At 36.0% G+C, this 14,960-nt stretch overlaps 1 protein-coding gene across 8 annotated transcripts in view; it reads left to right on the top strand.

The window, feature by feature from the left end:
• Positions 1-14,960, top strand: part of PREPL (prolyl endopeptidase like) — a 59,159-nt gene that overhangs the window by 6,230 nt on the left and 37,969 nt on the right. For 4 of the 8 annotated variants that reach the window (XM_045445897.1, XM_045445901.1, XM_045445903.1 and 1 more), the window contains 4 exons: positions 8,873-8,995; positions 10,669-10,735; positions 11,265-11,471; positions 12,903-13,038. In XM_045445897.1, the coding sequence (XP_045301853.1) occupies positions 8,873-8,995; positions 10,669-10,735; positions 11,265-11,471; positions 12,903-13,038 (533 nt within the window). Of the gene's footprint in view, positions 1-8,296; positions 8,359-8,872; positions 8,996-10,668; positions 10,736-11,264; positions 11,472-12,902; positions 13,039-14,960 lie in introns of all 8 variants that reach the window. The other 4 variants (XM_045445899.1, XM_045445900.1, XM_045445904.1 and 1 more) reach the window with 3 other exon arrangements.

Here is a 14,960-nt window from a genome sequence, read left to right as displayed (position 1 = left end):
AGTTATTCATCCCAGACTCCCCTCTGCTACACGGTATTTTGCAGCCTACTTAATTAACACTTGCCAGTTGAACATCTTGCAACAAACTTTCCACAGTTGAACTTCCCCAACCCAGTTCTACTTTTCATTGCTGTATACTCAGTTGTTCACAACTGGAAACACAGAAGTTTTTATTCTTCCCGTTCCTTTACCTGCCATCACTTCACTTAATACTATATCCCAAACAGGCTTCATGATTTTTGCCATATCTCAATCGCACCAAGGCTATTGTTTACTTAATTATTTTAGCTTCATCAACTTCTCTTATTCCAAAGAATAAATTTAGTAAATGATGTGCAAATTGATGTGCTAGTTATATTCTTTCTAATAAAATGTCCACATATCCCAAATCCTATATGCCATCATGTTGACATGCTTTCAGAAACACTGCACCAACCTCCAATATATATATTGCATCTATTTTTCTCTGTCCATACCATCACCTTTATAGTCATCTTTCACTTGGACTGCTAGTAAAGCCACCTAAACAGGCTCCTTGTTTGCCCTCTTCTTCCCTTCCAACCCATTTTCCGTACAACTGGAAAAATGATCTTAAAATATAAATTAAATGATGTCCGTACCCAACTTAAAATCCTTCCAGAATTTCTTACTACATAAAGATAAAATCCAGTTTTCGAATCATGTCCCCCAAGGGCCCGTAGCATTTTACACTGTCTTATTTCATATCACTTTGCTCCCCGTCCACCTTGGTAAAGCTGCGATGATTATATCCCAGATCAAAGAATACAGCTCTTTCCCATCCATCTTAGGGCCTGTACGTGGCATTCCCTTTAGGTCACTTACTTCTACATGTCTAGTTTCTTGTCCTATTTTAGGTCTTGATAAATGGTACTTCCTAAGAAAGTACATTTCCAATTATGGTGATCAAAGTAACTTCTTCGCTTTGTTATTTTCTACTTTAGCTTTGTTTTCTTCCTGCCACTCTAATTATTATTTCATCGGTCATTTTCCCTTTTTGTCTTCCTAACTGAAATGTAAAATTCATAGGGCACCTGGGTAGCTCAGTCAGTTAAGCATCAGACTCAGTTCTAGCTCACGTCATGATCTCATGGTCATGAGATCGAGCCCCGCATCCGCACCCAGCATGGAGCCTGCTTGCGATTCTCTCTCCACCGCTCCCCAGCTTGCACATGCATGCTTGCTCACTCTCAAAATAAACCTTAAAAAATAAAATGTAACATTCAAAAGGGTTTGGTCCATTCCTATCTTGTTCAACATTGTTTCCCTGTTTCTGAAACATTGCATGACAGTAGTATTAAATGAATGCCTGTCCCCATAAATAGGGGCCTACGTCGGTTTTAAGAATGCCATTCTGTGGATTGCAATATAATTATTGAACCTACCTCCCGAAATAAAGGATTGAGCTACACAAAAAAAGAAATGACTCAGATGTAGTTAAGGTCCTGCCAGGCAGCGGGAGTAGTATGTGTAAAAGCTTCAAATCTAGAGAGGGCATCTGTACAAGTAGTGTAGCCAAAGTGGTCAAAAATGAACCAATAGAAGTAAACAGGGGCCAGAACATGTATAGACAATTTTGTAGATCTTGTGAGAAGTTTAAACTACATCCTAAAAGTAACAGAAAGCCATTGAAAATCAGGTGCAGTCAGATTTGCATTTTAGAAGAATCATTCTGACAGAACTCCAGAAAATTCATTGGAAGTAGGAGGCCTTGCCAGGAACTCAGATGCATGAAGATGAGAGTCTAACCTAAGGCCATAGCCATGAGAATGGAGAGAAGTAGATTTGAGGAAAGATTTAAGAGCTAGAATCACTCAAACTTCTTCATTATAGGATGATTACATTTGTGGACATCTTAGTAGAGGAATAGAGAATATAGGTTGATAATCCCTCTTCTGTTTGCATTTTAAAATTGAGGAGCCTCTTACAGAAGTTGTTTTAACTCTACCCCCATCCCCCACAAACTGACACAAAGCTATTATAGTTTTTATCCCACTTAATAGATGTTTTGCTCCAAAATCTTCTGTGTTTCATTACAAGATACTGTCCCCCCCCCCACACACACACACACACTTACTGGGAGAGGCACCATGTTAACTTTGCAAAATCATTAAATTCCAAAGCACATCTAGGCATCATTACGTTTCAGATGGACTTATGTCATAGTCACAAGTATATACTCTGTTACTTAGATCTTAAGGGTGAGGACAGAGAAGAAAGATATAATTCACTACTAAAGTGGAGATTTCTATAGACAGTTGGATATCTGAGTCTGGAATTTGGGAAGAGTTATCCATATATAGGTACTGAGTTTAGGCCATAAAAACCATACTTCATTTAATTGTGCTATTAACTATTATATAATTCCTGATTGTAGGGAGGGCACCTGAGTGGCTCAGTCAGTTAAGCGTCTGACTCTTGGTTTCTGCTTAGGTCATGATCTTACGGTTTTGTGAGTTCAAACCCCATGTTGGGCTCTGCTCTGCCAGTGCTGAGCCTGCTTGGATTCTCGCTCTCTCCCTCTCTGCCTCTTCCCTACTCATGCTGTCTCTCTCAAAATAAGTAAACTTTTAAAAATAAATAAAAGAATTCCTGATTACATTCACATGCTAATGTTTATCAAATTAATTTCTGAATTGATAAAACCAGCTTACAAACCAGGCATATGAGAGTTCTGTCTGTATCTCAAGTAACACTTGATATTATCAGACCTTTTCTTTTTTCCCCTTCCAACAGGTAAATATATCAGTATGTCAAGTGTGTCATTAATATTCAGTGTCCTGGGGCGCCTGGGTGGCGCAGTCGGTTAAGCGTCCGACTTCAGCCAGGTCACGATCTCACCGTCCCGTCCGTGAGTTCGAGCCCCGCGTCGGGCTCTGGGCTGATGGCTCAGAGCCTGGAGCCTGTTTCCGATTCTGTGTCTCCCTCTCTCTCTGCCCCTCCCCCGTTCAGTCTCTCTCTGTTCCAAAAATAAATAAACGTTGAAAAAAAAAAAAATATTCAGTGTCCTGATTAGTGATAAAGTTGAGGATTTTTTCTGTGCTCATTAACCCGTTTTGTCTTCTTGAATCGCATGTTCACATCCCTTAACCATTTTTCCAATGAGTTTTCGTTTTCTTACTGGTTCATAAGAGGTATTTACATGTCCTTTGTCTTTTGTGTGCTGTAGGTATCTTTTCTGTATCTTTTCTGTGCTATGTGTTTTCACTTTGCTTATGATGTCTTATTTAAATGGGTTTTTTAATTTTTATGTTTTATGCTTTGTTTCATTTTACTCAGCAATTATTTGTTGCACCCCTACTCTGCACCATTCTAGCAATTGGGTATATAGCGGTGAGCAGAGGAAACAAAAATCCCTGCCGTCATGAAGCTTATCATTCTAGTTGAGAGGAGTGAAAAAGTATATGAATAAAATATAAAGTATGTCAGAGGCAATAGGTACAGTGAAACATAAAATAAGACAGGGAAAGAATGAATAGGCCATACTGAGATAGGGAGAGTTGTTATTTAATAGGATGGCCAGGGAAGGCCCAACTGAGAAGGTGACATTTGAGAAATAGCTTGAAGGAGGTGTTTGGGCATAGGGCATAGCAGGTTCTAAGAAACAGAGTTGGGAGCAAGCCAGTCATGTTCAAGCAATATCAAAGAGGCCAGTGTGGCTCAGAGTAAGTGGGTGTGGGAGGAATATAGTAGTAGATGGAGTCAGCAAGGTAGTGAAACAAGATCCTTTAGGACCTTGTAGACCATTGCAAGCATTTTCCCTTGTCTTCTTGAGCAAGATGGGAAACCATTGGAGGGCTTTGAGTCAAGAAATGATCTGACTTTAGGCTCATGCTAGCTCTTTTGTTGAAAATAGCTTATGGAAGACAGGAGCAGAAGCAGAGAGCATTTAGGCTTTTGCAGTAATCCAAAGGAGAGAGGATAACAGTACCACCAGAGTAGTTCCAGTACAAGAGTAAGAAGTGGTCAGATTCTAGATGTATCTTAAAAGTTGAAAGGATTTGCAGATCACTTGGTTGTATCAAGAGAGAAAAAGAAGACTGGTTTGAAGCTTGAGCAACTGGAAGGACAGAATTGTCATTTATCAGGATGGGAGTGATTGAAGAACAAGATTTTTTTGGGAGAGAGGATACATGGGGAGACTGGAAGTTCGGTTTTGGACATTTTTTGATATACCTATTAGTCATCCAAAGTGCAAATGTTGAACAAGTCCGTTGGATATAGAAGTTCAGCTTATGCAGGGGAAAGTTCAGGCTAGAGATACAAATTTGGGAGTCCTCAGCATATAAATAGCATTTAAGGTCACGAGGCTGGATGAGATCATCAAGGGAATTCGTGCAGACTGTAGATGAAGAAATGGTCCAGGGCATGCTGATGTTAAGAAGCCAGGAAGTAGGAACCCATTAAAGAGACTGAGAAGGGCCAGTGAAATAGGAAAACAGTGAAAATGAGGTGTTCTGGAAGTCAGGTGAAGAAAAGTGTTTTCAGGAGGAGGAAGTGATCAACTGTGGCATGATACTTATAGGTTAAGTAATATGAATACCTAGAATAACCTTTGTATTTTGCAGTGCTGTGGCCATCAGTGACCTTAACAAGAGAGTCGGTGGAATGAGAAGGGCAAGGAAAAGGAAGAAAGGATTTGGAGGCAGAGAGCATAGGAAACGATTACTTCCCTTCGTTTAACAATCACTTTTGAATAACAAAATAGCGAATATAGCTAGATATTTTAAGTAAATATAATTAAGATTATTAAGACGTGTTTCACAGATGCTAAATAAGGTGTGTACTAATATGAATACACTTCAGGTATGTTAATTACAGATTACATATGGTCCAGTGTAAAACAACAGAGACTGTTTATCAAGTCAAAGAAGTTCCTAGTTTTTCTAAATTCTCCATTCTTTATTAACGTTTTATCGTTTTTTTAAAGTGCCTTGATTAATTTTCTGTTTTTTTCTGCATTAATTGAAACGGCCCTAAGATTTATCTCTTTTATTTGTGTTAGATTACAATAATAGATTTTGTAATATTGAACCATCCTTTCATTCTTAAGATATATCCTACTTGGTCACATAGGATTTTATTATTATGTTACTATTTTTCGTTTTGTGCTTTTTAAAAATACATTAATTCATTATACTTTTGGTTTTTTTAGTCTATATTTTATTATAAGATTGATTTTTAATTGTCTTTTATCGTCATTGTCCAGTTTTGGTGTCAAGGTTTTATTTGCCTGATAATATGAATAGTTTTAAATAGTTGACATTGTTTTCTTAGCATTTGAAAAGATCCTTGAAGATTTAAGAAAACAACTTTTGAAAGCAACTGGGTTTGGTATCTCTTTTAAGAGGATACTTAATTACCACTTAATTTCTTTGATAGTTATTGGCTTATACAGCTCTTCCTTTTTTATCCATTTTTAGAATTCATTTATTTTCTGGGAAATTATTCATTTATCTGTTTTCAAATGTATACACACAAAGAACTTTATTGTGATTTTTTAAAATCTGTATTATATCTGTAGTTATACCACCTTTTTCATTTCTAATATTCTTTTGAAAAGAACCAACTTTTTTTTTTTTTTTGAAAATTTTATTTTTGAGAAAGAGAGAGAGAGAGACAAAGCACAAATTGGGGAGGGGCAGAGAGAGAAGGGGACACAGAATCCGAAGCAGGCTCCAGGCTCTGAGCTGTCAGCACAGAGCCTGATGCAAGGCTCCAACTCACAAACTGTGAGATCATGACCTGAGCCAAAGTCAGGCACTCAACCGACTGAGCCACCCAGGTGCCCCGAAAAGAACCCACTTTTTATTTTGTTGATCTTCTCTAGTTTCTTTACCAATTTCACTGAAACCACTTTATTTTGTTTCTTCTACTTCCTTTAGGTTTACTCTCTACTCAAGTTGAAATGCTTCATACTGCATTTCACAGGACCTATAATGTCAGTCTTTCCTACTATTAATGATGTTAAGTTTGATAATTTTGGTTACAGTAATAATTGCTAGTTCTCCATACGTAAAGGGACCTTATTCCCTTTGCAGTTACTAAGTAATCAGTAGGGTACTACTTCAGTACTGTGTTACCCAACATCATTTCACCTAATACGTTTAACAACTGTTGATGATCTTTACCCTGATCATTTGTTTCACTGGGGTTGCTAATGATTTTCCTAATTCTATTATTTCTACATTTATTAGCTGATATTATTTTGTAAAGAAGAGTTTTCTTTTTTGTTGAACTCTTTTTTCACTTTAGTGTGTTTGGAGAGTTTTGTTTTGTTTTGGTTTGGTTTTTCAACTTACTTTGAATTTTTATATTTTTCAGGGTAATATCAGTTTTAATCATTATTTTTTTGATGCTCAAATTGTCCCAGATGTAGGAACCTCTACAGACGGGCCCTTTTAATGCAGCTCCATTAATCTTTGGGCATTTCCTTGCTTTCTGACTAGCCTACTTTTTACTCTCTTGCCCTGGACTCGGAATTAGCCATTTATTAATGGTCATCTTGACTAAAAGCTGTCCAGTATTTTTCTACTGTGTGATTTTTTTGGTCTTTAGAATTATGCATTTTTTGCCATAATGAAGTTCATATATTCTATCCTCCTGTTTCATAAGTTTCATTGTTAAAATGGTTTTATAGTAGGCTACCTGGAAGGTAAAGAGTGCTTTTTCCACTAATGGAGTCTCTCTTGATACTGTATATGTAACCTTAAAATTTTAAGTTAAAGCTATCCTCACCTCAGCTCCATTAGGTAGTATATATGCCCTTCAGACCAGTAGACTATTAACATATTAAGATACTTGGCTGTAATGGGTAGGTTTAGCTGTGTAACCTAATGATAATGCTAAGTGGCATTGAAATGAAAGCTTAAAACACCCAACGGGTATTGTTGGGACAGAACTAAAACCAAGAACAACTTGGAATACTTTATGAATATTGCAGAAAACCTCAATTTTTTCTGGGAGTAATTCTTCTTAAGGAATTATTTACAAAGCTCTGAATTCTTCCAAATTAAGGCATTTAAAAATCATACTGCTTTCAGGGTTATTTTGGTTCAGATAAGCTTGGTATATTTGGATTTTTGACACAGAAAAAGGTTAATCAAGAATAAAATTGACTAAGAGAACAGGTATTATACCCAGTTCTGTGCCTTTAGCCCTGTGTTAGCCATGGCTCTATAAGAATGGGTATTAAGAAAAAGAAGAATGGTTATTTAAAAGGAGATGCAGAATGTGCTAGAAACTGCAAGATAGAAAGAGGTACTCCTCATAGCTATCCTAACTCTACTTCATAGCTACTCTACTTGAGAAGGTCCGATGAAATTACAGAATAAATAAGCAATATATCTGGAAATGAAAAAACAGCTCCTATCGCTAAGTTACAGTTTGAAGATAGATTTCTAATGATCTCCTGATTTGTGTTTTGGATGATAATAGGAAATTACTAATACAGATATTTCACCTCACTACTCTAAAGATCAGCTCTAGATTTTGTGTATATTCTAAAAAATAAATGAAAAATAAACATGAGCCTCCAGTATTTGATTTCAAATAATTATTCAAGCATATTAAGTGTATGATTGAAGTAGAGACTGAATGACTTAGACTACCATAGCAACAATTGTTCCTAATTGGAATCTCATTCAAATCATAAAGCATCTCGAAAAGTCCAAAAGAAAAACTTAGGAAATGATCATTTTTCCAGTAATTTGTTTTGGTGATATTTCTGTTTTATTCATGTGTTTAATTTTAGATTTTAAACTGTGACATAAATTGTATTTATAGCTTACATTCTCTACAGTGTTGGTAAAGTATCATGGACACACTTGTGCAATAAATACTTACCAGCTGTTGGAGGTCCTTCCCAAAGGCTTAGTGCCCCTCTGGCACAAATCACTGTACAGTTGTCATCTTGGGCAGAAAGCTGACGTTGAAAATCTTGGCTAGAATTCTTTTTGCTTAACCAAAGCAAACCTGTGGAGTTTTGAATTAGTGAACCTTTTTTGTGTGATAACTGAGGTTTCTGCCTTATCCAAATTTTAATAATTCATATGGCATTTACATGCTCACCAGAGGTCACCTAAAGCCATTATAGCTTTTCATATATACTTCCAATAAGACACGAAATGCTTCTTTAGTTATAATCTGTATCTCTGCTCGTGTTTATTAATTTTCCATTATTTTTTCTTATTCTTGTATACAGTGAACATACTATTTTTTCCTTAAACTTAAAGAGAAGCTCTTTTTTAAAGTATTAACCTTTTGATCTGATAAACAGTTCTATTTAGGAGATTCCTTATCCCCACAAGAGAAGAAAATTGCAGCTAATAAAGATATAAAGTAAGACACATTTCCTGTAATACTTGCTGTGAATAGAGTAATAGTGAACATTTACTAATAAAGATAATGCCTTCCTCTCCCTTTGAACTGTCCTTCCTTTTAGGAAGTATTATAGTACTTTATAAAACTCAGTAAACAGATTTTTCTATCTCTTACACCTGACTACTAAATGTGTAAATGTCCTTTCCTGCTTAATTTTGTATAAATCTTACAGTATTTCTGAACATTCTTCAGTGCTTCTTAATGCTTCTGCATCTTAAGGACTAAATATGTGTAAATTAATAGTATAGCCATCAGGTGTTCACCTTATTTTATTTATTTACATCTTTAAATGAAAAAGAGGGGATCGTTTATTGAGGTTAAGAAACATCATTTATGATGAAATACATATTTCATAGGTTTAAACCTAACATTGTAGTACTTGCATGAAAAGTAAGTAAGGACGAGCTCTAAAAAGCAAAGGTTTTTTTCTCTAGTTTGAAATATTATGATCATACCAGTAAACTTTTTCCAGGATTTTCTGCCTATTAAACAAGAAAACAAAGACTCACTTTCAGAAAACATGGATGCATTTGAAAAAGTGAGAACAAAATTAGAAACACAGCCACAAGAAGAATATGAAATCATCAATGCAGAGGTAGGATATCTTACTTTTTTTTTTTTTCCTACATCTCATATTACCAGTCAAGATGCAAATGAAGTACTTTGCTTTTTGGGGTTTTTTTTAAACTTTTTTTAATGTTTATTTTATTTTTGGAGAGCGAGACGGTATAAGTGGGGGAGGAACAGAAAGAAAGGGAGACACAGAATCCAAAGCAGGCTCCGGGGTCTGAGCTGTCAGCACAGAGCCCGACGTGGGGCTCAACTCACGACCTGTGAGATCATGACCTGAGCTGAAGTCAGATGCTTAACCGACTGAGCCACTGAGACACCCCGCAAATCAAGTGCTTTGTGAATTTAGACATAAACCCACATCAAAATTAGACCTTTAAAATATGCTGAAAAACATAAACAGAGAATAATCAGTGTGATTTTTAAAATAAACAAAGGTCAAAGTGAATTTCCAAGCTATTGTGTTAATTCTATTTTTTGGAAACAACCAGTTCTTTTTTAAAATGTTGTTAACAATTCCAAGGAGAGGGGCACCTTGGTGGCTCAATTGAGCTAAGCATCTGACAGTTGACTCTTGATTTTGGCTCAGGTCATGACCTCACAATTCTTGAGTTTAAGCTCTGCATCAGCACAGAACCCACTTGGGATTCTCTCTCTCCTTCTCTCTGCCCCCCTGTGCATACGCGTGCACTCTCTCTCTATCCCTCTCAAAATAAACTTTAAATTAAAAAATAATAATTTCAAGGAAAAGTTCATATGAAACCATCATGGTTTTATTATTTGAAAAGTATCTGATTGCCCTGTCTACACTTTTTTTACTAAAAGGAATTCACTTGAAGTAATATAATACCACAAAAGCCAAGTATTTGATCTTTTGATGGTTACCACAGTCATAAATATTCAGTTGAAACAGATTGAACATGCATGTTGCAAATTTCCCAAGAAGACTGGAAAATAGAACCACAACTTATAAATGAAATCATATTCATAGGAGAATGGAAATAGCAGTAGGTTAAAAATCAGGAATCCAGATTCAGAATATGCCATTTACTAGCAGGTAATAAATGCATCTTAGGCTACCTGAAATCCTGTCGATCAGTCAGTTGCATTTAATATGTAGGTATTAGACAAGAGCACTATTTATATATTGAGTAATATTCTCTCGATCTCAAATTGTGTATATCTGTCAACCTGGAAGATGCTTTGTGTGAAATCAAATCGAAACCATGGACAGTTGGTAGTGACTGCATACTTAGAGGAAAAGAATCTCAGCAAGTTTTTGACCGGATTTTCAGAGTAGTCTGAGCCATAATTTCTTCATCTGCCTCATTTTGGATTACCTTAAAGCTGCATTCAATCTCGATTAATGGAATCCCACCATAGGGATGTCAGATACTCCCAAATATACCTAAAGTGATTTATACAGTCATAAGAACCGACATAGATTTTGTTACGCCTTCTCTTTGTTGCCTCCTACATTTATATGTTAGAAACTTCAGTGATTATGAATGTATGAAAACCATATCTTAACCACTGTGTTGTAAAAAGTGATCCATTTTGTATTTGTTATGTGTTCATCCATAGACTTCAGTAGGTCTACTGAAGATTTCATTTCTTCATTTTAAATGGTCAGATCATTAAACAATTAAATTGTGTTTAAATAATTATTAAATAAATCATTTGTTTCTTTTTTGTCAGGTGAAGCATGGTGGTTTTGTTTATTATCAAGAAGGTTGCTGCTTGGTTCGTTCCAAAGATGAAGAAGGTACACCACAGTTTTCCCATTTTTATTTTTTAACATACTCTGATTTTTTATATTTCACGTGTTTCATAGGAAATTTGGTATTCTTAAAGGTATAGAAAAATTTTTTTTAGATTATTTCTGCATTTAAAAAAAATAACTGGTTAATATCTGGGTTTACTTAAGATATAGTTAACAGGTACATCCAAAAGCTTTGGTGGGGAGAATGGAGGTGGGAACCAGCATTTTTTTTAATATCTCCTATATTAATTCTGTTGAAATAATAACCCTTTAGGTTCTATATGATCTATAAATACTAGACTATATCAAATAATATCACATAGGCTGATGTGTGGAATAGCACTGAATAGCATAGGACAATAATAAATAACAAAATGCCAGTTTCTATGCAAATAAAGCTGTTATCAAGGCTGAAGGAGGCTGGATTGTATCCTCTTCTAGAAGGGGAATGCTAATTTAAAACATTGAAATACTAAAGATTTTTTTAACTACATCTTGTGGAGTTATCACTTTCATACTTGTCTTTATGCAGCAGATAATGATAATTACGAAGTTTTATTCAATTTGGAGGAACTTAAATTAGACCAGCCCTTCATTGATTGTATCAGAGTTGCTCCTGATGAAAAATATGTAGCTGCTAAGATAAGAACTGAAGATTCTGAAGCATCTACCTGTATAGTTGTGAAGCTAAGTGATCAGCCTGTAATGGAAGCCTCTTTCCCAAATGTGTCCAGTTTTGGTAAGCCACCAAACAAAACAGTCTTCTGTGTTATGACAACTGTAAGAGAATTGTCAGCACTTTTGAAACGTTTTTACTTGTCCATGTGAGTGAATAAGAAAGTGAATGCCTAATCCTTTTATCCCTATAGACCCAAAGCTTCCTGTGTGTCTCTCATTCAGGAGACCTTGCCTTCCTTAATTATATATCCAAATTCATGTTCATGTTTTTTAAAGTACTACAACCAGAATCCAGGCTGTATGGTTTATTTTGATATATCAATAATTCTTTACAAATTTATTAACTCAGATACATTTTTGCACATAAGTAATATCTTAATATGTTACTGAACTTTAATTTTAGGTATCTATTTTTTTAATTTCACGTTATCTTGTCAACTATTAGAGCACATTGCCCAAGGTCACTACCGAGAAACTTTGGAAGATGTTGAGCTAACTAACTCACTAATAGAATTTGTCATATTTTTACTAGTAGAACCAACTTTAAATTTTCTCTTTTATTGGGGCACCTGGATGGCTCAGTTGGTTAAGCATACAGCTTCAGCTCCGGTCATGATCTCACCATTCTGAGTTTGAGCCCCGCGTCAGGCTCTCTGCTGAGAGTCTAGAGCCTGTTTCAGATTCTGTGTCTTCTCTCTGCCCCTCCTCCCCTCATGCTTATTCGCGCGCGCTCTCTCTCTCTCTCTCTCTCTCTCAAAAATAAGTAAACATGAAAATTTTTTTTTTAATTTTTTAATTTTACCTTTTATCATTGAGTGATACATATGTTCATAGTTTATCTTCCTTTTTCATTTTCTACTTTAATTTTCCCCATTGTTTAATAACTAAGTGCTTTTGCGGCAAATTGAAATTTTAGTCTAATTGATTCTTAGATTTACAATTTTGCACATTTTAACCTCTTTAAAAAATCAAGATCCATATTATACAATGATGTCTTACAGTTACTGTCAGCCAGGTGGCAGTCATGATGTAATCATGTGAAAACTTCCATTGACAGCTTCTGGTAAGAGCAAGAAAACTCCAGCATTAAATGTATTAAATGAGATATCCTATGGCTTGCAAGCAGACAGAAGAGAGGCATGAGAGAAAGTGATCTGGTATTTCTTCAGACTTAAAGTTAGGGGTTGTAGATGGAAACAATTCATCCCATGTAAGCTGTGACTCTGAAAATACTAAACATTCAACTCTTATTCAGAAACGTGGGACTGAGAACTGCTCGAAAGTTTGGAATTGATGTGGCAGTATTTTATTTTCTGGAAAGCTCTCTGACTTATTTTGGTAACCACGATCAAACCTGTGTTCAATTTACATTTCCAGGGATGAACTTGTGCGTCTCTTTTTTGAGGAAACTCAGAATTTGAATGCACTGTGCCCTTTTTTTCAACTTCGAGTAGTATGTAATGTCTATAAATCTTTAATTATTTTCTTTCAGAATGGGTAAAGGATGAAGAAGAGGAAGATGTTTTATTCTACACCTTCCAGAGGAACCTTCGCTGTCATGATGTGTATCGAGCAACTTTTGGTGATAACAAACGTAATGAACGTTTTTACACAGAAAAGGACCCAAGGTACTAGAACAATGAAATTAAATTTTTTCCTCCAGGGTTTATCTCCAAGTTATCTAAAGTGTGGTTCTTGGTTGACATAAGATGTTGATTTCAGCTGGAACCAGGTGTAATAGGGAAGATAAGCATAATCATTCTTTTATTAGTTGTTTGGATTCAAAATTGGAATATGGATCTATTCAAACTCCAGAGTGAACACAAATATACCAGTACACTGCATATGCTAAGTTGCTTACATTCTCTTGGGACCATGACATATGAGGAGAGTTGTTAAGTCTTTAATCGGGTTGTCATACTGCATTTCTAGATCTCTTATAAACCATAGAATATGGTTCTATAAACTAGAATGCCATGGTGTCAATTGCACAGAATTCACTACATTTTATATAGATGATCTTTCATTTAAATTGTATTGTTTTGAGCCACGATGTCCACTGGTGTTTAAATTTTACTCTCTCCAGTATTTTGATAATTGCTTCTTAAAACTAATTCTCTTTGGGGCGCCTGAGTGGCTTAGTCGGTTAAGTGTCTGACTTTGGCTCAGGTCATGATCTTGCAGTTCGTGAGATCGAGCCCCGCGTCAGGCTCTGTGCTGACAGCTCAGAACCTGGAGCTTGCTTTGGATTCTGTGTCTCCCTCTCTCTCTCTCTGGCCCTCGCACTCTGTCTCTGTCTCTCTCAAAAACAAACAAACGTGCATGCATCCATGCATACATACATACATACATACCTACATAAAACTATAAAAGTAATGCTCTTTACTCCTTGTAATCCAGGACTCATGTCTTATATTCAGCAAGCGTGAGAGGAAATGACAGTAAATTTATCTGGCAAAATCCCATTATTCTTACCCAGATACACCTTTCCAAATGACTTATTAGAAACAGATTTTTGCTTGACACCAGGTCCTGTCACCTTATATGTCAATTAACGGTACAGTTTGGACAGTGTCTGAACAGAAAAAATAAAAAAGATTTAACACCAAATCTATGTCAGTGAAATTGATACTAAAAACAAGAAAATTAACCCATCATTTCATGAAATGTCAAAACTGACAGGGATGTAATGAAAATCTTGGACAGTCCCCAGTTTATATTGAGAATTTGAGATCTGAAGAAGTTCCATTTTTCCAGCCCATAGAACTAACATTGTTGGCCTCTTGATGCTGCCCTTGCTTTTTTTTTTTTTTTCTGATGATGATTGTTTTGATGAGAAATTACTAGAACTATTCATATGATTCCACTATTATTTTCTTTTTTTATATAATACTATTGTCAAATTGGTTTCCATACAACACCCAGTGCTCATCCCAACAGGTGCCCTCCTTAATGCCCATCACCTCTTCCCCTCTCCCCCACCCCCCATCAACCCTCACTTTGTTCTCAGTATCCAAGAGTCTCTTATGGTTTGCCTCCCTCCCTCTCTCTAACTTTTTTCCCCTCTTCCCTCCCCCCATGGTCTTCTGTTAAGTTTCTCAAGATCCACATAAATGAGTGAAAGCATATGCTATCTTTCTCTGACTGACTTATTTCACTTAGCACAATACCTTCCAGTTCCATCCACATTGCTGCAAATAACCAGATTTCATTCTTTCTCATTGCCAAATAGTATTCCATTGTGTATATAAACCACATCTTCTTTATCTATTTGTCAGTGGATGGACAGTTAGGCTCTTTCCATAATTTGACTATTGTTGAAAGTGCTGCTATAAACATTGGAGTACATGTGCCCCTATGCATTAGCACTACTGTATCCCTTGGGTAAATTCCTAGCAGTGCTATTGCTGAGACATAGGGTAGATCTATTTTTAATTTTTTGAGGAACCTCCACAGTTTTCCAGAGCAGCTGCACCAGCTTGCATTCCCACCAACCGTGCAAGAGGATTCCTGTTTCTCCACATCCTCCAGCATCTGTAGTTTCCTGGTT

Source organism: Leopardus geoffroyi, chromosome A3, assembly GCF_018350155.1.
Source record: "Leopardus geoffroyi isolate Oge1 chromosome A3, O.geoffroyi_Oge1_pat1.0, whole genome shotgun sequence".
NCBI classification, from domain to species: domain Eukaryota; kingdom Metazoa; phylum Chordata; class Mammalia; order Carnivora; family Felidae; genus Leopardus; species Leopardus geoffroyi.
The sequence above is the reverse complement of the archived record's forward strand: the minus strand, read 5'-3'. Positions and strand labels throughout refer to the sequence as shown.